General features: G+C 42.8%; 1 protein-coding gene across 2 annotated transcripts in view; it reads left to right on the forward strand.

Moving 5' to 3' along the window:
- Window positions 1-4,247: 4,247 nt before the first annotated feature.
- Window positions 4,248-25,417, forward strand: part of VAV3 (vav guanine nucleotide exchange factor 3) — a 433,329-nt gene continuing 412,159 nt past the window's right edge. Inside the window, exon 1 of one of the 2 annotated variants that reach the window (XM_027536347.1) lies at window positions 4,248-4,929. In XM_027536347.1, the coding sequence (XP_027392148.1) occupies window positions 4,420-4,929 (510 nt within the window). In that variant the 5' untranslated portion in view covers window positions 4,248-4,419. The remainder of the gene's footprint in view (window positions 4,930-25,417) is intronic. The other variant, XM_027536346.1, reaches the window with a different exon arrangement.

A 25,417-nucleotide genomic window follows, 5' to 3' on the forward strand; every position in this document is an offset into this window, starting at 1 on the left:
GGCTCTCACCAGCTTTCCTTCAGTGGTTTGGTACACGAGGGTTGAGGCATAAACCAGTGAATTCTCTAATCCTTACTTTTCTGATTATGGTGTAATTTTGAACATGGGACAAGACCTAGAATGTGGTATCCATCATTTATTGTCTTACCTTTCCTAGAGCTCAAAAAGCCACCTGTCCCATTTCCCACTTGTTTATAAAGTATAGCACCGAGGCAAAGATCCAAACCGCAGAGCCATGCAGGAGAAGAATAGGTCTGTTCTGCGGGAGGATCCAGAAACGGTGGCAAGACCCACAGGCAGTGAAACCATTTGGTGTCATTTTAGGGACTCTAAAGAGCTCCCGCACCATAGTCCTTTATGTCTCAACAGAGACAAGAATTCAGCAAGAGGCAAAGTGATAGCTGAGAAGTGATTTATTAGAATAGGATGCCTGTGAGGTTTACACGTGGATGGGCAAGAAATGCTACACTCGAGAACTTACTGGGCTATAGTTTAATAATCAAAGGAAAAGTGGGGAGGGGGAGAGATACTTTGTCTTTCTTAGGCAGACATCCTGCCTCCATCGTCAGTTCCCTTTTCAGGTTGAGCAGGGGGATTTTCTTGTCTCTACATGGTCAAGCTAGGTCTACAAATTATTGTTTTTTATGTGTGCAGAGAGCGTGTTCTAGGGACCATGAACTTACTGAGCTCCCTGGGCAGGATGTGGGTCTCATGCCACCATTGTTTTATTGTTTGGGGGCATGTCTTCTGCCTCTGCTACGTGGTTATGTTGCTAAGCAAACTTGCTTTCTTGAGTAACCATTAATTTACAGGGGTCTCCCATATATTTTTACTTACAATCCCCTAGTGGAATTAACTACTTAATCACCTGCTTTATCCTTTTAGTCTGTCCCTATCAGAAGGAGTGGACCTTCCCTTTATGGGGCCCTGATATCTGGTGAAACTAACATCAGGGGGAATACTTCCTAATCTTTTTGCTCTACCACGAAGAGAGAGCCCAGGGAGTAAAAAGGTGCCACATAGCTCATTTGTTTACTCAACTATTATTTACTGAGGCTTGTGGTGTGCCAAGCACAAAGGCTGATTCTGGGATAAGTTATCACTCCTGCCTTCAAGGTGTTTCAGTCTAGCGGGGAGAAAGACATTTAAACCAATAATTAAATTCACTAATTATTAATATTACAGTGGGGAATAGCTTCAAATAGAAATAGCATAGTTGTAGAGGCCAAACTCAGGCTCTTTCTGAGATGTGTAACCAGGAGCAAGGTGATAAATGCCTTTGATCTTGGTTCTTCATCAGTGATGGTGGTGGTGGTGATTTCCTCTAACTTGCAGATAATGTATGTAAAGTGCCCAATAGAGGGCCTGGCATTCAGTAGCGTGTGGACAAGCTTCAGGTACTCAGGTAGCCTGCAGGGCAATGGGACCACTGAGTCCTGGGTCTCATTTCACCTGTGCAAGAATGGCCTTCATTGGAACACTGGGGCCCTAAACTGACAAGCGGAGAAGGCAATGGCACCCCACTCCAGTACTCTTGCCTGGAAAACCCCTGGACGGAGAAGCCTGGTAGGGTGCAGTCCATGGGGTCGCTAGGAGTCGGACACGACTGAGCGACTTCACTTTCACTTTTCACTTTCATGCATTGGAGAAGGAAATGGCAACCCACTCCAGCGTTCTTGCCTGGAGAATCCCAGGGATGGGGGAGCCTCGTGGGCTGCTGTCTATTGGGTCACACAGATTCGGACACCACTGAAGCGACTTAGCAGCAGCAGCAAACTGACAGGGAGATGCCACTGACAGATTCTAGTCTTCTATCACTCAGCTCATGGACCAAAACTGACAGCTCAAAAAAACCCATTGCCATTTTTGTTCTCATCTGAATTTCTGATACTAATGTCTCCCACATGACTCATCTTTTTCTACTGAGCTCCTTGTTTATTGGAAGGACCTTGCACTTCCACTAGCCTCCTTCTTTTCTAGGCCTTCAGTATATTTTCTTCTTGCTCTTCTCTCCAATCTCTGGTTTACTGTATTTGAGAGGTATTATTAATATTTCAGCCTTCCGAGGTGGTGCTAGTGGTAAAGAACCCGTCTGCCAATGCAGAAGACTAAGAGACCTGGGTTTGATCCCTGGGGTGGGAAGATCCCCTGGAGGGGGGCATGGCAACTGACTCCAGTATTCTTTCCTGGAGAATCCCGTGGACAGAGGAGCCTGGTGGGCTACAGTCCACGGGGTCGCAAAGAGCTGGACACGACTTGGCAACTGAACAACAACAATGAATGTTTCGAAGTCATATTTTTAATATATACATATGTATATTAATATATGTTTATATATTAATATATATGATTATAAAAAGTTTAATAGAATTTATTAGGTCATTGCTGCCTTTTTGTGACCTAAGAGCTATTAGTTAATGCTTATTGAGTTCTTACTGTTAGGCGTCACATGTCTTAGGCATTGTATCAGTGCTTCTCAGACTTTAATGTAAATATATGTCACCTGGAGGTCTTTTTAAAATGTAAGCTTTGATTCATTCGGTGTAGGAGTAGGGCCCAAGAGTCTACATTTCTAATAAGCTCCTGGGTGATGCTGTCACTCCATAGACTGCATCTTGAATAGCAAGGCATTGTATCATTTGATCTGAATGACCAGACAGTGAGCTGAATATTATTTTCCCCGTTTTACAGATGTAGAGGAATTAAATCATTTTCCCAAGGGCATGTTGCTAGAACCTAGGAGTGCTGAGACTCTAAACCCAGTTCTCCTTTCTGATACATATACTTTGGGCTTTGAAAATGTCCTAAACACCCAAAGTTGATCTGATGCTACCTGAAACAAAATTTATATTTTTGTTAGTTATTTCTTCCTTTTTAACGAAACTTCCTTTCTAATTTAAATTTCTCCTTATGCCGGACCTTTTGTTACATAATGATTCAGATGTGCTGGATTGTGTTTCTAAAGATGATATATAAAGTTTAATAAAAAAATGTTTTTTTAACGTTTAGCATAATTGACTTACCATGCTGTGTTAGTTTCAGGTGTGAAGCAATAAACTTTTGTATGATTTATTTGCCAAGATTACAGGTTAGGAAACACTGTACCGTTGATGCAATCTGATTTGAACACAAGAGGAAGTTGCTGGGAAAGGATGCTTGGGAGGAAAGGAAATCCTCAGGCCGATTTATTGTTTAACGCTCAGTGTACAGTGTGCTGTGCTTGTCACAGGCTAGTGGAAAAGCAGTGCTTGTCCTTAACAGAGCAGATACACTTTTAAGAATAACATTTTGACCTGCTTATAAAATTAATTTGGTTCATAATAGAACATCTGAGCTACAGAAATATAATAGTAAAATAAAAAATGATCTAAAATCCCACCGGTTTTCATATTTTATTTTAAAAAATGTGAAGAATATATATCGAAACAGAGATACAGGACCACATTTACGCAGAAGTGCGAAAGTTCAAGTGGTAATAAATTATGATAAATAATTTAAACACCATTTTTTATTTTGAGGGGCAATAGGAGTAAAAGGGGGCAGTTAAGAGTCCCCCAGAATTTAAGAAATGCGAATGCACTGCTCAGCCAGCTCTCGAGTTCTGGGTTCACGTTCCACCTTTTACGAAAGGTTTCAAAACTCATCCCAACCCGTGCCGCTGAGAACTAGCGTTCCCTACGCGCTCAAAACCGGCCCGTCGCCGACGCATGCGTAGTGCGGCCGCCGTGGCTCGGTGGGCGTTTCACAGGCCTATTTCTCTCCCGCAGGTTTTGTGCTTTTAGTGAAAGGGCCCGGACTGCGACGCCAAACAGTTCCGAGCCCAAGACGGGAAAGGGAAACCATCTATAAGTGAAAAACACATCGCGTTGAAATAAGCTGCGGGGAGGGGTGGGGGTGGGTTCGGCAGGCGTCTCCAGATACAAGCTTTTATTGTGGCAAAACATCCTCACGAGCAACTAACTTTGAGGAACATGAGTTATCTGTAGGAAGAGAATTTAGAAGGTGGAAGGGGTGAGGGGGTAACTTTCAGTGTTGCGTTCTCAAGATGCCCTGTGCCGCCTATTTATTTTTTCTTTTCATCTCTTTGGGGAGTCCGGATGCCCCAATTAATCCTTCGCTCCTCTCGGACCCCTTAAAAATTGTGTTTTGGAGGTCCTAATAGAAGCCCCCACCGAATTACACTGTTTAGACACACTCTCCCCATGCAGGAGATCTCCGGATGCCTGGGGCTGTGCGAGCTCCACCGACCTGAGGGCTTGTGGTGGGCGGGGGCGCCTTGAGGGATCCCCTTCGCTGCCCCGCTCCCCTCCCTTCTCCTCCCAGCTCGGGCCGTCGACCCTGGGCCAGGGCGGCGCGCGCTCTCCCACCCGCGCCTCTGGGGACTCGCAGACGGCAGCGAGACCGGCCCGCGCGCTGGGCATGCTCAGTCGCCCGGCGCCGGGCTCGCAAGTCGGAAGCCTGTGTGCGACTGCCGCCGCCGAGCCGGCGGGAGCGCACGAAGAGCGCGCGGGACTAGCGGCGGCGGCGGCCAGGAGGCGGCGGACCCGGGCCGGGATCGGAGCCGAGCCCGGCGCGGGGCCCGGGATCCGCCCGCCGCGGCGCTTGCTCCTTCGCACCGTCGCAGGCAAGGGGCCGGCCGCGGCTGGCGTCGGCGGAGCGGAGGAACGGCGGCGGCTGCATCTCCGTTGCCTGCCCCGGCCGGGCAGCGTCCAGGCGCCGTCGGGCATGGAGCCGTGGAAGCAATGCGCCCAGTGGCTCATCCACTGCAAGGTGCTGCCCGCCAACCACCGGGTGACCTGGGACTCGGCGCAGGTGTTTGACCTGGCCCAGACCCTCCGCGATGGAGTCCTGCTCTGCCAGCTGCTCAACAACCTCCGGGCGCACTCCATCAACCTGAAGGAGATCAACCTGAGGCCGCAGATGTCCCAGGTAACGAGGCCGGCGCGGTCGCCTCCGCCTCCAGCCGGCATCTCCCATTAATCAGCCGGCTAATGTCTTTGTGTAAATGCAAACATCTAGGTACGCTCTGTTTGCCCTGCCTTCTGCTTTGTGGTCCGCCTCGGCTTCTTGTACCTTGGCTTGACATGGTTTAGATCTTTAGTTGAATGCCAGAGCCCTGTGTCCTAAGATGGTATGAGGATTTCTTAAGGGCTTTCTGTGAGGCGGGAAAGAACAAGCTGTCCTAAGGTGCCCTTCACCTACTGGGGGTGAGTGGGTGGATGGGTGTGTGTGTGTGTTGGGCGCAACAAGAAGAGTTTGGTCTAGCTCTTTTTTAATAACGATGGGGAGGCATGGAAGTAGCTGATGGGGGTAATTGTGCCTTTAGTTCTTTTGCTTGCATTTCGTCCCCATGTTTTCTTGAAAGAGGAAGCATGACATAAATGAGGACTCTAGGAAGTGGAGGGCGTTCCGGTACCGTTATCTGTACAGGAATGACACTGGCCAAAGGGCGGAAAAGGGAGCACAACGTAGCGGCTACCCTGAAAGCCCCTGAGCTTGGGGCCAGCTGGCAAGCTTCATGGTTGTGTTTATAGCTCGTCTTAAGCCATGTGAGAAGGAGCCAGTCCAGCCTCTCTCAACAGCGGCAGGAAACGAGAAGTTTCGCTCCAGATTCCGCCTGCCTTCATTCAGTGCTTGCTCAGGTGGTATGGTGCACTCTTGGCTTCGGTGGCTGGAGCCCTTCCTGGAGGTGCCTCTTTGAGGACTTAAAAAAAAAAAAAAAAAAAAAAGCAACTCTGGAAGGCTGTGTGCATCCTAAACTTGTAAGTCGCTACACAGTGGAATGGTAGTTTCTTGGTCCTGTCAGAAAGTTTTTATGCAGAAAGCTGTTAAACACAACTCAGTACATCTATTTTCTATTTTAGAGAAAAAGCCACTTTCAGAGTTTAAAAAAACACTTTCAGCTTGAACGGGAGAGGAAACAGTTCCCTACATGATACACTTTAGCAGCACTAATCCTGAATGATACAGAGCCTCAGCTACTTAGCAACCAGAACAGTGCCTTTTACAGCAGAACTTTATATAATGCAGACTCGATATAATGTAATAATTATGTTTTTAAAGTTAGAGCACGCACATTCCTCTCTTCTGGATGTCAGCGTTTCATCAGGGCCCGTCTGCACCTCCAGTTCTGCGTACCTTGCCTGTCTACCTTCAACCTGCTGGTTAGTGGTTCCCAAGAAAGAACAGGCTTGTAAGTGGTGAGAACCATATGGTTTTAGAAATGAGATAATTTATTTCATACTTTCCCATATTCTGGGATGGTGTTGGCTAACTCCATGAACCCCTTAAGAGTTGTCACAGTTCGGAATATCCTGTCCAAGGATTTAACAGACTTCCATTAAGCTGGAAGTTGCTGCTTTGCACAGAGTTCTCAAGGGAGCTGCAACTGATTATCCAGTCTGAAGATCCCCATTTTCCACCTGGCCTATGGCCTTAGGATGTTTCGGTCCACCAGCAGGTAGTGTGGTATGTATCCTGCAACTGAACCCTTGGGGGTTGTTCATTAAGTGGTTCTCAATAATCAAGTGTTTTTGACAGTTGATGTTCTCTCTGTTTCAACTTTCTAACCTTTACTTCAATATTAACAATGGATGAAAAATTTTTCAAATGTGTTTTTGCTCTTTGTTCTCCTTGTAGAATATAGTAGATGTAATTTAATATTTCTGACGACCAAGAATTGTCATTATAAGCATCATTAATGAAAATTGGGCTCGTACACTGCTCTAAGAACTCTATTCCCTACTGGGAATACAACAGTGAACACTTCAGGATCCTTTCCCTAAAGGAATTACTACACTATTCTATCAGATAAGTCACCATGTTATAATGAGCTGAACAGTTGAATGAGCTTCCTTAGGCTGTTGTGCTTTGGGGTTCTTAACCCTGAGCTTCCTGGGTCCAAATTCTCTGCAGTAATTTTCTATGGACATGACTTAGTGACTAAACAACAATTTTCTGTGAGTCTGGACTTCTTCCAAAAATGAACCATGGAAGGCTAGTACCTGAATACGGTGATGTCTCTTTCTGCTGTCTTCCTGATTCTTGGCCACATTGCAGAGAGAAGGTTGCTGAACAGCTGAGTGCTGCACAGGTATTATGTAAGTTGTCCTTAAATCTTTAAATGAGACTTAGTAGTGTTTTCATTAAATAATTCATTGACATACTTAATACATCTTCTGTGCCTGGCAGATACTATGCACTTAATAGGTGTTCACTTTTAGCAAAATTACTTAAAACATTTTTTTTTTTTTTGCTATTGTCACATTAAGGGTAAAAGGTTACACTCAAAATTCTATCAATTGCAAGGTCTACAAGTTCCTTTGGGCTGACATTTCTGCCTCTAACTACTCCTGTCTTTCTTGGTGAAGGGTCCATCTGCTTCTGGTTATAAGGCTCCTAATCTGTCAGCTCAATTCATACACTATAGTGAATAATCTAATAACTCAGTGAAACTCTGACATATGTCCCAGCAGACCTTACTCTTCTGAATTTAGAGTTGCTATTACTAGTTCTTGTGGCTTTTGCTATATCTAAGACTCATTCTGTCTACCTGGCTTAAGTTTTGTTGAAGATATTAATTTGAAATAGACTCTTTTAGCACCTGATCTTCTAAGCCAGGAAATAACTGGAGACTCTCACTTCAGAGTTTTGTGGTATTTGAGACTGTTATGAACAGATATTGACACTAGAAATTCTAGTGTATCAGTATCTTGTTTATTGCTTGTTTTTAATATTTCAGAAAGGCTAAAATGAGTAGCCTCTTTTAATAATGTTTATCTCCAATGAATGTGATTTCATCCACTCTTCTTATTTAGTCTTCTACCTTATATGTGTTAAAAAATGATAACCCTCAAATAATTAAACAATTTTAGGTCTGAATCTTGGAGTCCTAATCAACTGTCCTCCAAAATAAAATTATAAATGGGATCTAGATTCTCTTAGTAATTGTTTTTGACTATGGACATCGGCCTTTTGGGGGTCTTGTATTGAAAGAGGAGAATATTCTTCAGTTCAATATAGGGTTTTTTTTTTAACTCTGATTTAGATTTTATTTTATTAAAGTGCTAAATATTAATCACAGTTACATAACATATTCCTTTTATTATAAAGAATAAAAGTTAAATAAAACCCAGATGATCCATGAAAATCCACACAATCTGTGAAATCTGATCTCTGTATATATTAGACAGATTTACTTTTCATCCAAAGCAGTGTTCCAGATAGGATACCAAGGATCTACATGATTCTGGAAGAGAAGAGCCTTCCTGTGCTATTTGTACTGGGGAGGTGCTTTATGGAAGCCTGGGTTTTGGGCTTGATGTCACTTTTGGTGGTTAAGAAGGTCTCCATAAATGCCTGTAATCAACCACGGATGTAATGTCAGTGAAATTATCTTAATCTTAGGGTTAGTCACTCGGTTGTATCCGATTCTTTGTGACCACATGGACTATAGCCCATCAGGGTCCTCTGTCCATGGGATTCTTCAGGCTAGAATATTGGAGTGGGTTGCCATTTCCTTCTCCAGGGGATCATCCCAACACAGGAATTGAACCTAGTTCTCCTGCATTGCAGGCAGTTTCTCTAGTCTTATTATTTTGTAATTTTGCTTTGTCTTAGGATGGTAATAACACATTTGATAAATTTACTGACCACTGTATACAGTATAGGTAAACTTTGAATTTTCTTAAAATGACTTATTCAGTTTTCAAGGGTTCCTTCAACAAATACTTTGTTCCTACTATGTGCCAGACACTGTTTTAGGTACTGGCTTGGACCAGTAAACTCTATTAATAGAATCCCTGCCCTAAAAGGACTTATATTTTAGTGAGGAACAATAAATAAACGGCTATATAATGTGATGGGCTCTGAAGAGGTGTGAGCCTGGGTAAGGGTCTAGAGGGAAATGTGATTTGATTTTATGGAAGGTAGTCAAGAAAGGCTTCCTTTGAGGATCTGACAACTGAGCAGGACCTGAAGGGAGTGCGAGAAGGCAGAAATGTGGATGTTTGGAAGAAGCAAGTTCCTGGCAGAAGGAACACCCACGTGCTAAGGTCGTGAGGGGTATTTAAATGGCAGGTAAACTGGAGGAACGTCCAGAAGGCCAACGGCTAGAGGAGAGTAAGTATGGGAAGGAGTGGTAGGGATGAGGTCAAAGAGAAGATGGCAACTAGATTTTTAGCACTTGTGGGCTGTGGAGGACTTAAGACTTCACCCTGAGCAAAATAGGAATCACATGGCTTGATTTAATTTCAGTAGGGTCATTCTGGCTGCCGTGTTGAAAGTAGATGGCAGAGCAGCCAGGATGGAAGAGTCAGGCTCGGGCAGTCATTCCAGCAGTGATGATGGTGGCTTTGACCAGAGTGATAGCAGGGCAGAGGGTGAGAAAGAATCCAGCCTTAGGTATATTTTAGAGGTAGAGCCGGCAAGGACTTATTGACAGCATCAGATGGCAGGTATGAAAGGAGCCAAGAATGGCTCCAGGGTTTCTGGCCTAGGGAACTGAACTGATGGGTTCTTCATTGACTGAGATGGAGAAGATGGGAGGTGGAGAGAAGGGGAGGATGATGTGGAGAAGATGGGAGGTGGAGAGAGGGGGAGGATAATGTGGAATTAGTTCTGTCTGAAATGTCCATCAGGCATGTAGATGCTGAGCAGGCAACTTCAGAAGTTGGAGAGATAAAGTTAAGAGTCATCAGAGTATGGATGGTATTTAAAATCCTGGCAGTGTATGGTATCACGTAGGGAGTAGTGTCCAAAGAAAAGGTCAGAGGTGTGAGCCCTGGGGCTTGCCCATGTGTCAAGGGTAGAGAGATGAGACCCTGTAGAGGAGTTGAGAGAAAATGGCCACAGGGTAGGAGGGGAAGCCAGCAGAATGTGGTTTGAGCAAATCAGGTGAATAAAGTGCTTCTAGGAGGACTGATTAGATACGTAAATGTTGTTCAAGTGAAAACAGGATTGAAGATGGACTATTAAGCAATATGAAATACTTGAGTGACCTTGGTAGAAACAGATTTGGGGTGTGATGGGCAAACACTCCCCTGGAGAAGAAGGACAAATAGGGGATCTAGACCACAAGGATAGTCATGTGCTTGGGGGTAATTTTGCTGTAGAGAGAGCAGATAAATGGGATAGTGGCTACTAGGGGAAAAGAGATCAAAAGGGTTATTTTCTTATCATATAGAATTTTTATGTAATACCAATTACAAGAGCTCTTTTAGATTTAGACAAATTTTATCATATGGCACAGTTGTATATATGTGTATGTGTGGAAAAGATGTGTATGTATATAAAAAAAAAATAAGTGAAATATATGTAACCAGAAAGTGTTAGTTGCTCAGTCATGTCTGACTTTTTGTGGCCCCATGGACTGTGGCCTACCAGGCTACTCTGTCCATGGAATTTTCCAGGTAAGAAAACTGGAGTGGGTTGCCGTTACACCACGGTGGCTCAGATTGTAACAAATTTGCCCGTTGTGTGGGAGACCTGATTCGATCCCTGGGTTGGGAAGGTTCCCTGGAGAAGGGAATGGCAGCCCACTCCAGTATTCTTGCCTGGAGACTTGGACAGAGGAGCCTGGTGGGCTACAGTCCTTGGGATCGCAAAGAGTCAGAAATGACTAAGCGACTAACACATACACATATGAAATATATTTAATGTGTTCCTAAAACTTTTCATTCTGATGGCTACTCTGCTGAATATCATTTCAATTCAGTCATTGATGTCCATGTTTTTTTCCCCAACATAATATTTTTCACCGAGTACTAAGCATTGGTAATGTAGCGTTTCTTAAAGAATTCACTTTTGTCCCCAGGATTTCCTTCAAAGCTCCTAACACACAGTTGGGTTTTTTTTTTTTTTTTTTCAATTAGTATTTAGTTTATTTACAACTGATATTACAATGATTGTCTTTTTCACCTACACAGTTGGGTTTTTATGGCTGTTACTGCTTAAAGAGAAGTTTATTTCTGCTATACATAACTGTACATTGTTTGAAAACCATAATTATATTAAGATGTGCTTTCCAAATGCAAGTCTGCATCCCTATGGCCAGGTTACTGCTGTGTGAAGACTACTGGGTTATATGGTTGAGGGGGAAAAAAGGGCTATCTTTGTCCAAAAAGAGTGGTGTGCCGGTACATTTTTAGCCAGTCAGTTCAGAATAATGTCATTATTTAGTCTTTCTTCTCAGGAGTCAGTAACCTCTTTGCCATTTGTTGGCTTATTCTTTTGGCCAGCATAATTTTAAATTTGACACCAATCAAGATCTTTTCATGTGAAGTAGCTCAGGCATCTTAAGCACTTTGTCTGTCTGCATACTTGATGGCTCAACCTGGGCTCTCTAGGAACCAGAGCCTGGGATAAAGGATTGGCGTGCCAAAGCTTTACTGGTAAGGTACAATCCTGTGTCTGTCAGGGTGAAGAAAATGACACAGTGCCTTTTTTTTTTTTTTCCTAAGATGGAGAAAATTATATCATATTTGTAATGCAAATAGGGTTGATCCAGTATAGATCACCGCTAATAGGATCCTAAGTTTCAAATACAACATACTCTTTTTTTTTTTTCCCTTAAACCTGCAGTGGCAATTTGTGTTATTAACTTTCCTTCTGTCCTGAAATTCTAATTCTCACTACACTACACTCTTCTGGTTCTTTTGTATTTTTTATGTTCTTTCTTAACTTTTTTCACTGGCTTCTCTCTAAACACCTTGAGAATTTTTGAGTTTTCTATTTTGTTGCCTTTTTTTTGTGTGTATCCTCTGTATTATTTCATGACACTGTGTTATTACCTCCTTTTCATACTCTGATGGACCTGGTGTTCATGATGATAGCCTATATCTGCCTATTTTATGTCCCCATCTCTGGGGTTATAGTTTCTTCATGAATAGATGGATGCATGAAGATCACATGATCAGAGTTCACCATGGAAAGTTCTTCCACAGCAGAGTGAAGGGTGAATTGGGCAGGATGGAGCTGAGTGTGAGAAGAACTCCTGCTGAAGTTCAGTCAAGCGTAGATGAGGCCGCTGGATGAGAAGGGGCTGGAGTGAAGGCACAGGGAGGAGCAAGAAAGATGAGAGATGATGAAGAGTTGTAATGGATCAGATTTGGGACCACTTAGATGCAGTGAGAGTGGAAAGTATCCAGGATGAGCCTCAGGTTTTAGGCTTGGGTAACTAGGGGAATAGAGAGGAGGTGCAGATTTCAGAGAGAAGGGCATATAGACAGTTTGGATGTTGAGTTTGAAGTTGTTACCAGTTACCTTCCATATTCTGTTTCAAGCATCCTACTCTCTTACTAATCCTTCCTTTTTGGATTATTCTACTAATACCTAAAATTCAGTAATCTTTTGAACTCTTGGTCCTACCACCTCTTCACTGCCTTCATGTCTTCATTTCCTTCCTGCTCATCTTAAATACCATGGCCATTGTAGCTACTTCCTTAGCTTCTCTTGGGTAGGGATATTCAATCTGTTTAAAATACAACCCTGGTTAAATCCAGCTCTCCACTTTCTGCCTGTAGCTCAGCTGCTGAACCCAGTGGAGGAAAACCTATGCCTCCTACGTGCACTAACTTTAAATTCCACATCCCTGTCCTCAGGTAGGTGACTCAGCCACCTGATTACATTTCTCTAGACCACACATTCTCAAAGTATGATCTGGAGACTTCTGTGAAAGTTAAAGTCACTCAGTCGTGTCCGACTCTTTGTGATTGCATGGACTATACAGTCCATGGAATTCTCCAGGCCAGAATACTGGAGTGGGTAGCCTTTCCCTTCTCCAGGGGATCTTCCCAACCCAGGGACTGAACCCAGGTCTCCTGCATTGCAGGCAGATTCTTTACCAGCTGAGTCACAAGGGAAGCCCAAGAATAATGGAGTGGGTAGCCTATTCCTTCTCTAGTGGATCTTCCCAACCTAGGAATCAAACCAGGGCCTCCTGAATTGCAGGTGGGTTCTTTACCAACTGAGTTATGAGGGAGACTTCTGATAGCCCCTCAAATGCTTTTAGTTTTTCCCTAAGGTCAAACTTTTAAAAATAATATTAAGACATTATTTGCCTTTTCTCACTCTCATTTTCTCACAGGTGTATAGTGGAGTTTTCCCCAAGCTACATGCTGCTGTCATTGCTGTGGTTGTATGTTTGTGTATATGTTAAAGATTTCTCCGTTTTAAAGTTCCAATATGTTAGGTGTTGATAGATAAACTCCCAAACACAAAAGCTACTGAGGATTCTCAATAATTATGTTGTTAGGAGTATAACGGGGTACTGAGACCAATTGGAAAACCTCCCTAGACCATTCAGTCTCTGACTCTCCCAGATGCCTATTTGGTACCTTTTCTTCTTGAACCTCCATATCCATTCTTCCTCTCAACTTGGTGATCTTGCTTCCTACTCCTCTGAGAAAACAGACACAGTCAGAGGAGAGTTTCTTCAGGCTCCCACCTTCCTGCATCTAACCCGTAGACGATGCTTTCTCTCGTGTTCTGTGGATGAATTATCAGTGCTCTTAGCAAAGGCCAGCCCTCCTTCACCCTATCTGTGTGCTTTCCTATGTCTTTTATTGTCTCCTGGATCTTTCTGTTGGCATGCACAGGATGCGTTTTCAAGATAGAGACACAAAGACTTGCCCATGACCGTCGGGAGTGATGGAGAGTGAGTAAGGACTCCTAAAGCTTAACCTGAACAACTAGGGCAGGTCTGCCGTCTACCTCCTTATAACTGTTTAATGGTTTCCTATGGACCATGGGATAAAATCCAAGCTCCTCAGTAAGCACTTAGGGGCCCATGGGCTGTACTGCTTCATGTCTGAAAGCTTTCTCAACTCTGCTCCTGACCTTTCTGTGGCTTCTCAAATGAACTGTGCTGTTAAATGTCTCTCTGCCTTTGCGTTTGCCCATTTCTCCATGTGAAATGCCCTTTCTCATTAGTCTGAGTGAAGATTTGGTTCAAGGGCACTTTGCAGTGAGGGTCACCCTACCCCTCCCACGTGTGTGGCTTACTTACTGCTTTGTGCCACACTGTACAGTGTACAGGGGTGGAGGGCAGCATTCCTGGCACTGTTTTGCAAGCTTTTTCTTATCTTTATCCCTTCCATGCTGTGAGCCTGCTTGAGGCTATCATAGGCTTTTTCATTTATATACATCTCTAGAATTTGACCCAGGGACTCATACGTTTCTTGCATACATAAGTAGGCATTAGTGAAACTTATTGATGTATTTATGAAACTCACTCTTTACTACCTTGTCAAACACACCTGTATAAAATGTAATACTATGTGCTGAGCACTATGTCATTACAAGCCAGAAACATCTGTTCCTTAAGCAGCATTACTAACAGTAGCAGATAACATTACTCTGCTACATACTGCTGCTTTCCCCCTGAGTGACTACCAGAAAGTGCCTGAACCTGTCTGTCCTTCAACTTCTTCATCTCCAAAACAGACTTAATAAAAGACCCTACCTAGAGTTCTTTTGAACTAGAGTGGTTGAAAGGACCAAATGAACTAATTATCCCTGTGTTTGGCACATAACAAATGCTCAATAAATGTTAACTACGTTTACGATGATTATTACTACTGCTTTTGCAGAAACATGCCAGGCAATGTATTAACACTGCTCACATTATCTCAGCCAGTCATCACAGTACCAGGAGAGGGACACTGCTGTTCATCCTCGTGATACTCTTCAAGGCTAAGAAGAGTTAGTAACTTGTCCTAACAAGTAGTTCATGATAGAGGCAAGATTAGAATGAAAACATTTAAAGTGAACTGCGATCCCAATTGCAAGGCTATTGGCAAATTTGAAAGTGAGCTATGAGGAATTTTTCTTTTTTTCCTCTGTCTTTTGCTCTTGTGGCATTCCTGCGGAAGAATGTTCTGATTGATTCTGTGGCTCTTGAACATAGCACCGCCATATGAATTTGCATGGTGAGTAGCAACTTTGGTTTAGGGTATTGAATCGGGGTTCCCTGGTGGCTCAAAGGTAAAGAATCCGGCTGCCAATGTGGGAGATGCAAGTTTGATCCCTGGGTCCAGAAGGTCCCCAGGAGAAGGAAATGGTAACCAGCTGTAGTATTCTTGCTTGGGAAATCCCGTGGACAGAGGAGCCTGGCAGTCTATAGTCCATGGAGTTGCAAGAGAATCAGACAGGACTTAGTGACTAAACAACAATTGAATGTATCAACTGGATGGTTTTATCCATATTTTTCACATGTATCAGTGTAAAATGGGAGAGAGGCTTTTGACAGGTGTTTGATGGGGAAAGGAAACAAAGGCAGAAAAGCTGAGGAAAGGTAACAAGAGGAAAGGAGACAATGAGTGTATAGCAGGTCCTTTCTGGCCTTTTAACACCGTGCCTTGTGACAGCTGGTTCTCAGGATGTAGTTTAATGCCCTGCTCTTGAGTGGGGTCAGGACTGCTCACATTTCCCTGGGCAGAATACCATTGTTTACATGGCATGTTTTCACATGATTATTCCTCCCCCCTTCCCCCACCCTCCATATTATAACCATTCTTCTTATAAATTCACAGACATCTATTGTTAGCTGTTATTTGGAATATTATATCCCACTCTTGTTTCTTTTCCCCCTGTTAACACAGACCCTGCTTGGAATTAAGGACAGTCACAAATTTACGTTCTGCCTTTCCCCAGTCATGAGCATTTAATGGACAGAAGCATGGCCAGAGAAGTAGTAGCTACTTCTGATTTTCATGGAAAACTATTTTCAAATTGTACTTTGTGCTGCTGTCTGAATGTGCTTTCAAAATATGTGTTGCAAGAAGTGTAGTCAGCTTCTCAGTGGCTTGCTTAACAGGAAGCCGGCAGCATATGCTGCTCACATGGGAGTTCTCTAAAGGGTCAATTAATATGGAATATTTAATGAAACACTTGATACTCACCTTCCATGATTTTCAAAGTGCTTGTCCTAAAATAGATCTGTAACAGCTGGTCTGAAAAAACAAGCATCATGCCTCTGTGCCCAGTAATGTCAGGAGCCTTTTCCTGGGGGTGTGGGGTGGGGTGGTTTAATGAAAAGACTTCAGGCCACAAGTCAGGAGACCCAGGTTCTGGCCCCATCTCTGTCTCTGACATGTGGCCTTAGCAAATAGCTGCTTCTCTTTGTCTCCACCTTCCATACTTAAAGCAATGATAGAAAATACTTACATATATGGTAATTGGTAAAAAGCAGCTAAATTTTTTTACACATACTTAGATTTCATTTAATCTTTCACAAGGAGAGCTTTGGGACCAGCCAGAAATATTTGAATCCTACCTCTGGCACTTAACTTTTCCCAAGTTCATAAAATTGTTAGTTTCCTTGCTGAGTCTCAATTTCCTCCTATAATAGGCTAGAAATAGTAAAAATCTACTTTGCAGGATTGTGGTGAGAATTCAGTAATATATGTAAAATGTCTGGGTATAGTAAGTATTCAGCAAGATTTTATTTCCTTCCTCCTCCCCTTACCTCCTTGATCCTCTTAGGTCTAAGAGGCAGGAAGAACAAGATCTTATCTCTGCTTTGCAGAGAAGGAAATTGAGATGTGCAGTGGCTGAAGGACTTTTCTCAAGGTCACAGACAGGAAGTGGTAAAGACAGGACTTGAGTCCAGCTGTCCTAATTCCAAATTCAGTGAAGTTTCCTATTCCTGGTGCTTAGCTTAGCTGATGGATGGTGAATTGCAGGAGCTCGGAGAAAGCAAGGCCTACTCTGAAAACGTAAAGTGACATTATTATGTTGGTACTGAAGTTTTCTGTGTTTAAAATAGAAGCATTTAACATAGTAAAAGCAGTTTTCAGTCATTTTAGAGTCTGATTATCTAGTTTGTGGATTATTTGCTTTTTGGTAATTTCAGAGCTCTTCTGCTTTCTGTTTGGTTCTGTTTTCATGGGAATTTGTACATATGACTGATTGATGAATCAAATTATCCCTTTGTCTGCTAAATAGTGGGCTTTGTAGTAGATGCTTAGGATTCGAAGGTGAATAAAAGTCAGTCCCTGACCCTGTGTTGCTTTCAGTCTAGAGCATGGATTTTACCTCGGACGTGCCCTTATAAGACAGGGGGATGGGAAGGGATTCGTGAGTTAGAATGATGGACATGGCAAATATCTGGTAGGTGAGTGATGCTCTTTTGGATGCACTGTTAATTTGCTGATGTGCAGGGCATGACATAAATGGCACAAAGTGGATTGCGTGTGTGCCTGGCTCATGGTATTTCTTTTCATAGACATTTATCTAGTGCCTCCCCCTGTGTGCAGGGCACTGAAGGCATACAGGTAAATTATAGGGAGTTTCTGCTTTTGAGGGGCTGGGAGAAAGCAGGTTTGATCTTGGAGGGAGGCCTTTGCAAAAATGCAGACAGAAGGTAAGTCACTGGATGCCACAAGGTCAGTGCAAAAGTGCACGCAACTGGGTGAGACGAGACGAGACGAGACCAGGAAGAGGACAGATGCGAGTGGTTACTAGAGAGGAAGAAGGTTTGTGAAAGAAAACTGGGTGGGGTGTGTGTGTGAGAGACAGAGGATGTGGAGGCCTGCTCGCTCTCCCTCTAACCTCCTGGCTGGCCACCTCTCCCGCCCTCACACCTGTCTGAACCCTTCTTCATCCTCCCTGTGCTCTTTAGTTGATTGACCACTCCTCCTTCCCTGGTCCATTTGCCCCTGGCCGTGTACTCCTCAGTCCGGTCTGGATCTGCAGCCAGCCGCTTTCACCCAGACTCCTTCACCTTCTGTGACCTCAGAGGGGCTTTCCTGGAGCCCCCTGCTCCATAGGCTTTCCTGTTCTCGCATGTGAGCTGAAGAGAGCTGCTGAAGTCAGCACCGCAGCCTGCGTTCACTGTCCAGCTTCACTGTAGCCTGATGCTTCTTTTCTCACCGCTTTGTAATACCTCATGTTCTGGCTTCCTCTCATTCCCACTTCAGACTCCAGTCTGCTAAAGACAGACTCCCTGAGTCCCCGACTTTCCCCCAGTCCCTGCAAGTTCACCTGGCTCTCACCATGACCACCCAACCCTCCTGAACTCGTCCTTGGCCCAGTCCATCGTATCCACTCCCTGTGATGGTGACCATTATCACTGTTACGAGAGGGAGTGATTGTCGCGAACTTTCCAAGTACGTGTGTACAGTTTTTGGCCTTCTGACTCCCAAGAGAGGAATTGGGGTCTCGAAGGGAATATTTAATCAATGAAAATCCCCGAGGGAACCAGGTGTTATGAAAACTTTGATTCTGAGAAGTTCAGCACTCTGCATGAGCAGTACTTCTTTTGGTTTGTGGTCTGCAGAACCCAGTGGTGTGTTTGAGTGAACATCAACCGACAAACCAGAAGCTCCCAAGTCATTTTTGTCATTTCCCAGCAGGACTGAGGCTGCATGTCCCCCCTTGTAAACAGTTCACAGTGTCTGCTTATTTTAGTGAGCCTTTTTTTAATGGTAATGTTATCTTTCAATTAGTGCAACTTCCACTTAATCACATATGTGGTGCCTAACAAAGGAAAGTAGATCTAGAATTATTGATCACTTACTGATACTCCAAAGTGCAGATTTAGCAGATGATTATTAAATTCCCTGGCATTTGACTTGCACATATGAAAAAGCATTTGTTGACTAGTTAAAGTTTGTTAGCTTAGTTCGTAGTCAGCCACACAAGAAATGCTTGACTTCAACTTTTTGAAGTTGAATGACAGAGTACTTGAAAATAGAACCTTGCATTTGCCCATAAACTATACTTGGAGATTCAGTGGAATATAAGTCATTCATCTGCAGTGAAGAGGAAGTAGGTACTGAGATTTCTGGAGCTCAGGATGAGCACCTACATGAAAGATTTTGGTGCCTCCAGAGACAGTGTTTAAGGAAAGAATGTGATATAATTATTGTTTATCTGTTTCATCCTGATAAATTCTAGAACATGAAGCTGGATTCTTGAGCATATTGATGCAGCAGCCCTGATAGTAAAGCTTAATCTTTTAAAATATATGGTTATATTTAATGACCTTAGTTAAGAGAAAAGTAGTAAAATTTGGTAAAGGATTTAATTTTTCCCTTCAATGTTTAGTAAATGATTCACCAGTTTAAATGATATATATAAATTCTCACCTAGCTAGCACTAAGCTTTTTGGTATCCTCGCTTATTTGATAACTACCTAAAGCCCTCCTGGGTTTTATATAAAATAAGCTAAGTAAAAAAGTGCACTTAAAAATAATAATAAATAATACTAATAAAGCCCTTACTTCTCTATAGAAGAAGAGGGAAAATGAATTTCTTAAACTCCATGTACTTGCAATAAGCTAAATGTAATTTATGTAATCATTAGGAAGAGTTCCTAGATTCTGACTTCAAGGCTGAGGACCTTTAATTTACTCCCTATTCTAATACGTGGCATTGTGTAGTAGAAAGCACGTGGGCCTTGGAGCCATCAGCCTGGCTTTGAACCCTAGCTATGCTACTTACAACCTTAGGCAACTTAATAACTCTGATCTTGGGTTTCCACATTTATTAAATAGAGATAATACCTATTTGCAGTGTTGTAAGGATTAAATTAATTAAAGTCATGCATATTTTATTTGGCACTTGGAAGATACTCAATAAATGTAGATTCCATTCCTTTCATTAAGCCTTTTTTTCCCCCCCTCCAAGTTCAAGGAAATTACAAGTTGCAAGTTAAAATGAGAAAAGAGAACTGAAAGTTAGGCCAGGAGTCAAAACTGTAAATCATGGACTCAGGAGCTCATAAACCACGTGCATCTTGGACTATGGAGAATGCAGCCAAACTAATTCACATACTGCATAAGGCTCAGGTGAAGGATGGTTCTGTGTGAATCGACCATTATAGTAACTGATTTTATTTTTCAAAGAGTTATACGGTTGTGGAGCTGGAAGACGCCTCAGAGGTAATTGTAGTTTAGCTCCTTCATTTTAAAAATGATCAGTCTAAGACCCCTAATATATGCATCAGTTTTCCCAAGTTTACTTGGTTTCCTGAATCATAGCATATTATTTTTTTTCTCAGATCACAATGCTAATAATGACCCAGAACTTCAAGATAAGTTTAAATTGTATTATTCCTTAAAAACAAACCAGAAAAACTCTCTAAGATTGGAAAGTGACTGAGTTCAGAATTGCTTATGTGAGGTACTTATTATGAAGATCTTACTCACTCCCATCCATCTATCAGTCCATTCATTGGACAGAATAGTAAAGGGGAATCAGTGAGAATGGGGAGCACAAGATCTCAGGCTTTGGAACTCAGAATGTCCTGAAAGAATTGACAAAAGCATTGAGAAATGATTAAATAAGAAAAGTTGTGAAGTCAAAGATCTCATGCTTCAAAGAGCAAATTCTATCCAGAAATTTAGCCATCCAGAATTACTCAGCTCCTAAGAGAGCTGAGCTTTTGCCATTTCAAAAGAGATATCACAGATGTGTCCCAAATTGCCAAGAATATGGATATTCATTAATGGTGGCACAAAAGCATTATTTCTCCTAGACTCTGAGTTCCATGGGATTGGGGACCATTTGTTCAACTTTATGTTCCCAAGTCATATATGGTACAGAGTGAGTGCTCGTATGAATGGCTGTTGCATGACTATTTAATAACATTAGCCTTAATGTTGCTTGGACAAGAATGCCAGATATTATTCTGTCCTTCATTTTAATCACAGAATGCAAAAAAATATAATTCTACCAATTGTGTTGCAGTGGGAGGCAGTGTGGTTTATTGAAAAAATATGAACTTTAGTATCAGATTGGCCTGGGTTCACACCATACCACCTGGGCTGTGGCTATAGGCAAATCCCGTAATCTCTCACCATCTTAGTTGTCTTTCTTGTGAAATAAGATTCTTCCTGCAGAGTGGTGCAAAGAGCAAGTAAATTCTGTTGGGCAAAACAGCCAGCACAGTACTAGGACATAGTAGGCACTTAGTAATAATGGGAGGTCCTCTGTCTCCCACCCCATGTAATCTTTTCTTGATACAGGGCTTTTCCTACAGCTTTTTGAATGGATAACCTTTTGTTAGCCTTTGCAAATTTTTATTTTCTGTTGTATTCTGTCTTTCTGCAGATGTTTTCTTTAGGTCAGTTGAATCCAAGCTTTAGAATATTGTGGCTTAAACGTGATTTAATATGTATAGTTTTATCTATCTATCGGTGATTTCTCATATGACAACTGTGATATAACAAGAGGTCTATATTGAAATTGGGAGGCCTTCATTGAAATTCTCGTGCTGTCAGTAACCAGCTTTCTGATCTCTGAGTCTTAGTTTGTTCAGTTTCTCTGAACCTCCATTTCCTCTGATAATCAGGGAGTGGCATTTATAGTGAAGAGAACATGGGTTTTAGAGTCCTGATTTTGGATGTGGTACTGATTAGCTGTAGGGTCTAGGGCAGCTCTTTGGCCTCTCTATTCTCTCAGCTGCCTGTAGAGAACAGCACCCTCTACTCTGTATGTTGTTAGGGTATTTGTTAGGTGAGATGATATATGACAGGTTCCTTCCTCAGAGCTTTGCACATTCAGTTCAGTTCAGTTGCTCAGTTGTGTCGGACTCTTTGTGACCCCATGAATCGCAGCACGCCAGGCCTCCCTGTCCATCACCTACTCCCGGAGTTCACTCAAACTCATGTCCATCGAGTCAGTGATGCCATCCAGCCATCTCATCCTCTGTCATCCCCTTCTCCTGCCCCCAATCCCTCCCAGCATCAGAGTCTTTTCCAATGAGTCAACTCTTCACATGAGGTGGCCAAAGTACTGGAGTTTCAGCTTTAGCATAATTCCTTCCAAAGAAATCCCAGGGCTGATCTCCTTCAGAATGGACTGGTTGGATCTCCTTGCAGACCAGGGGACTCTCAAGAGTCTTCTCCAACACCACAGTTCAAAAGCATCAATTCTTTGGCGCTCAGCTTTCTTCACAGTCCAACTCTCACATCCATACACGATCACAGGAAAAACCATAGCCTTGACTAGACGGACCTTTGTTGGCAAAGTAATGTCTCTGCATTTCAATATGCACATTAGAGAGAGGTAATAACAGTTCTTCAACTAAATGCAGTTATGGTTGGTATTATTAATGCCAGTTTCCCTAGATGCTTGAGAAATTCATTAAGATAACTTAATCATTACAGCTGAAGAACTTGAGCAAGGACTGAATCCTTTTTCAGGATCATATAGAAAGTAATACTGGAGTAGTATGTAGCTGTGAACATGATGATGAGTCCTCTCCTGTTTACATAATTGTCACTTGGGTTACTTACAGATCTCTCTCTCTCTCTTAGTTTCATCTATGTTTTTAAATTTATGTTTTATTGAAGTACAGTTGATTTGCCAGTGTTGTGCTAATATGCTATGTAACAAAGTGACTTAGTTTTATACATAAGCATTCTTTTTAAAATATTCTTTTCCATTATGGTACATCCCGGGAGCTTGGCTATAATTCCAGTTCTTTTCTTTTATAAATGGTATGATTATAAATGCCCTTGTACAGATTATTCCTCTTTCCCTGCTTGGATTATTTCCTTCAGCTTTATTTTCCAAAATGAAGTTTTCAGGTCAAAGGATATAAAACATTCTTGCAGTTCTTATTAACATACTGTCAGATGGTTTGTAGAGAAATATTTCTAATGGACAAAGAAAGGGCAAGACTTCAAAGTCTTCGTTGAAAACAAGGACTTTGGTGTCATTTAGATTTGATTCATATATCAGCTGCTTATTGCTAAATGAGCAAATTACTTGACCTGACTAAGTCTGTTTTTTCACCTGTAAAATGGGTGATAAGTAGCTGTGCTGTGAGCTGTGTTAAGTTGTTATGTCCAACTCTTTGCGATCCCATGGACTGTAGCTGCCAGGACCCTCTGTCCATGAGATCCTCCAGGCAAGAATACTGGAGTGGCTTGCCATGCTGTCCTCCAGGGGATCTTCCTGACCTTGGGATCAAACTCACGTCTCTTGTGTCTCTTGCATTGGCAGGTGGGTTCTTCATCGCTATAAGTAGCTGCCTCATGGTAACTGTCAAGTATTTGTCTGTGGAAGGTGTTGAGTGCTCACCCTTCACCATCTGTCTTGAGTCCATTTGTGTTCCTCCCCAAATCCCGTCCGCTCTCACTTGGCCCTCTGCCTCCTCCAACTTGGCGTATACTCTGATGGTCTGTCTATGCCAGTGCATTCTCCTACTGTCTTCAACCTTGAAAAAAGGATCCTTAAATCTGATCACATGAACCCTTTCATTACTCTTAGAAAGCTTCCCATGCTCTGAGGGTGAAGTCCAGAACCCTGAATAGGGTCCCCTGTGATCTTCCCTTCCATCCTCAGTCTCCCTCTTTCTTGCTCATTCTATTATAGCCATATTGGTAAATATTTTTCCACTACCAGAATTTGTCACCACTTCTTTTTCTTCTAGATTTGAAACTTGCCATTTGTCTTGTTTCTTGGTTTTTAAGTTTTCCTGTTGTGCAGCTCATCATTGGTAGAGATATTTGCTTAAAGACTGATTTTTTTTTTCCCCAGTAGACCTAAGCCTTGTGATGGCAGGGCCCAATGAGATTTTATTCACTGCTAAATTCCTGGGGACCAGCACAGAGCCCAGCATGGAGCACTCAGTAAATCTTTAGGAATGTATAATAGTAACTTATTATTAGCAATGATCACAACAGAGAAGAATCTTAGGTCTAATTTGTTAAAAGCATTTGTGATTTCAAATTGCTCTATGAAATTAAATGTCTAGGGGTTTTCCAAGGGCCTTTATAAAACTCGCATGTATCTTGTAATTAAGATCTTGCCTGCTTTTTTTCTTATATAATCTTTCATGTCAGTGAGGGCAAGTCCGAAGAGAAGAGGGCACATTCTTGTGTCAAACTTAGTTTAATATCTGGCAATCTTTCATCTTTGCCAACATCTTCATCCAAGACCTGTAATAGCATTACCTGAGCCATCTGGGAGGCTTGGCACAGAACCATCTTGAGCCAAACAGCAGAAGGACTTGATGCCGAAGATGAACATTCCTAAGAGATTGGATTATATTCGGTCTGTTTCCTTGCAATTGAGACCTCCTACCGTTTTGGCTTGTATCTCTTAGGAGTGCAAGCTATTTAATATGATGCTATTAACTTCCGCAAGTGTAAAGCCATATTTTGTTCATTCAGAAGCAGAGTTCATTCTTTGAGTTGATTGAACTCATACTAAATTCAAACTCTAATTAGGTGCGGAATGTATAACAAACAGCTGAAGTTATAGGAGGGGTCTATTTTGCACGATCATCTCCTTTCCTATACTTTGTTTCCCTGTGGAAGAACTTCTGTTAACGTGTTAGAGGAACACCTGGCTCTATGTGACTCAGCCTCTTCTGGTTCTGCTCTTTGAGACCTGCTTACTTGCAGAGAGGGTGATGTTTTTCTGTTGTCCTCTCATATATTGGGTAGACTAAACAGAGCAGCTGCTGGCCTCAAGGAGGGGGAGGCTTACAGTATTTTTTGGAGGTGGAGGGGAACAGGAGGAGAACTTGCATGCTTCAGCCACACTTTCCAGTGTATATTAGCTTTTATCAATGAATAGTTCCCATTTACATCTTATTTCTGTTTCTGTGATATCTACTGCTCATTTAAGTTTTTCCCTCAGTAGAAAGGGAAACATTTATTGCTTTGCCCTTGGGGGACTGTGAAGCTTGTGATGGCCCAGTGCATAGACCAGGGACTCCACCAGACTCAGCTATTGGTGATGGGGCTTAGGCCTCGCCAAGTGCAAGATTCATGGTCCTTGCTGGGCTCTGTGGGTGAGCTGAGGCACTTGTATGTTGCACTTGGGTTTTGTGGGTTCAGCTTGGACTTTAGTTGCAGGTGAGGCTGGGGGAGGGGTTGGATCTTTTTAGTTATTTGGGGCGGAATAGCATTTGCTGCTTTCACTGTGTTTCAGTCAAAGCTGCAGGCCAGTACTTCAGACCAGTAGTGATGAGGTTTCACGAGGGCTACTGTGTGAGCTTCCTCCTCTAAACTGTGAGAATGAGGCCAAGGTAGAAAGTGATAAAGTGGCCTCAGTTAATTTCATTCCAGGACAGAGGAGGGCTCTGGAGAGACTAAGGTAATTTTGCAGTTTATCCAAGATCTTAATAGACCACCTATCATCATATGGCCACGGGCTTCCCTGGGAGCTCAGTTGGTGAAGAATCTGCCTGCAATGCAGGAGACCACCTGCAGCCAGGAGACCCGGATTTGACCCTGGATCTGGAAGATCCCCTGGAGAAGGAAATGGCAACCCACTCCAGAATTCTTTCCTGGAGAATTCCCATAGACAGAGAAGCCCAGTGGGGCTACAGTCCATGGGGTCGCAAAGAGTCAGACATGACTTAGCAATTAAATCACCACCAACACCATCATATGACCAACCTCAACACCACCACCCTCCCACATACACACCTCAAGCAGACCAGGAAAGTGCCATC

This window comes from Bos indicus x Bos taurus, chromosome 3 (genome assembly GCF_003369695.1).
Source record: "Bos indicus x Bos taurus breed Angus x Brahman F1 hybrid chromosome 3, Bos_hybrid_MaternalHap_v2.0, whole genome shotgun sequence".
Lineage (NCBI taxonomy): Eukaryota > Metazoa > Chordata > Mammalia > Artiodactyla > Bovidae > Bos > Bos indicus x Bos taurus.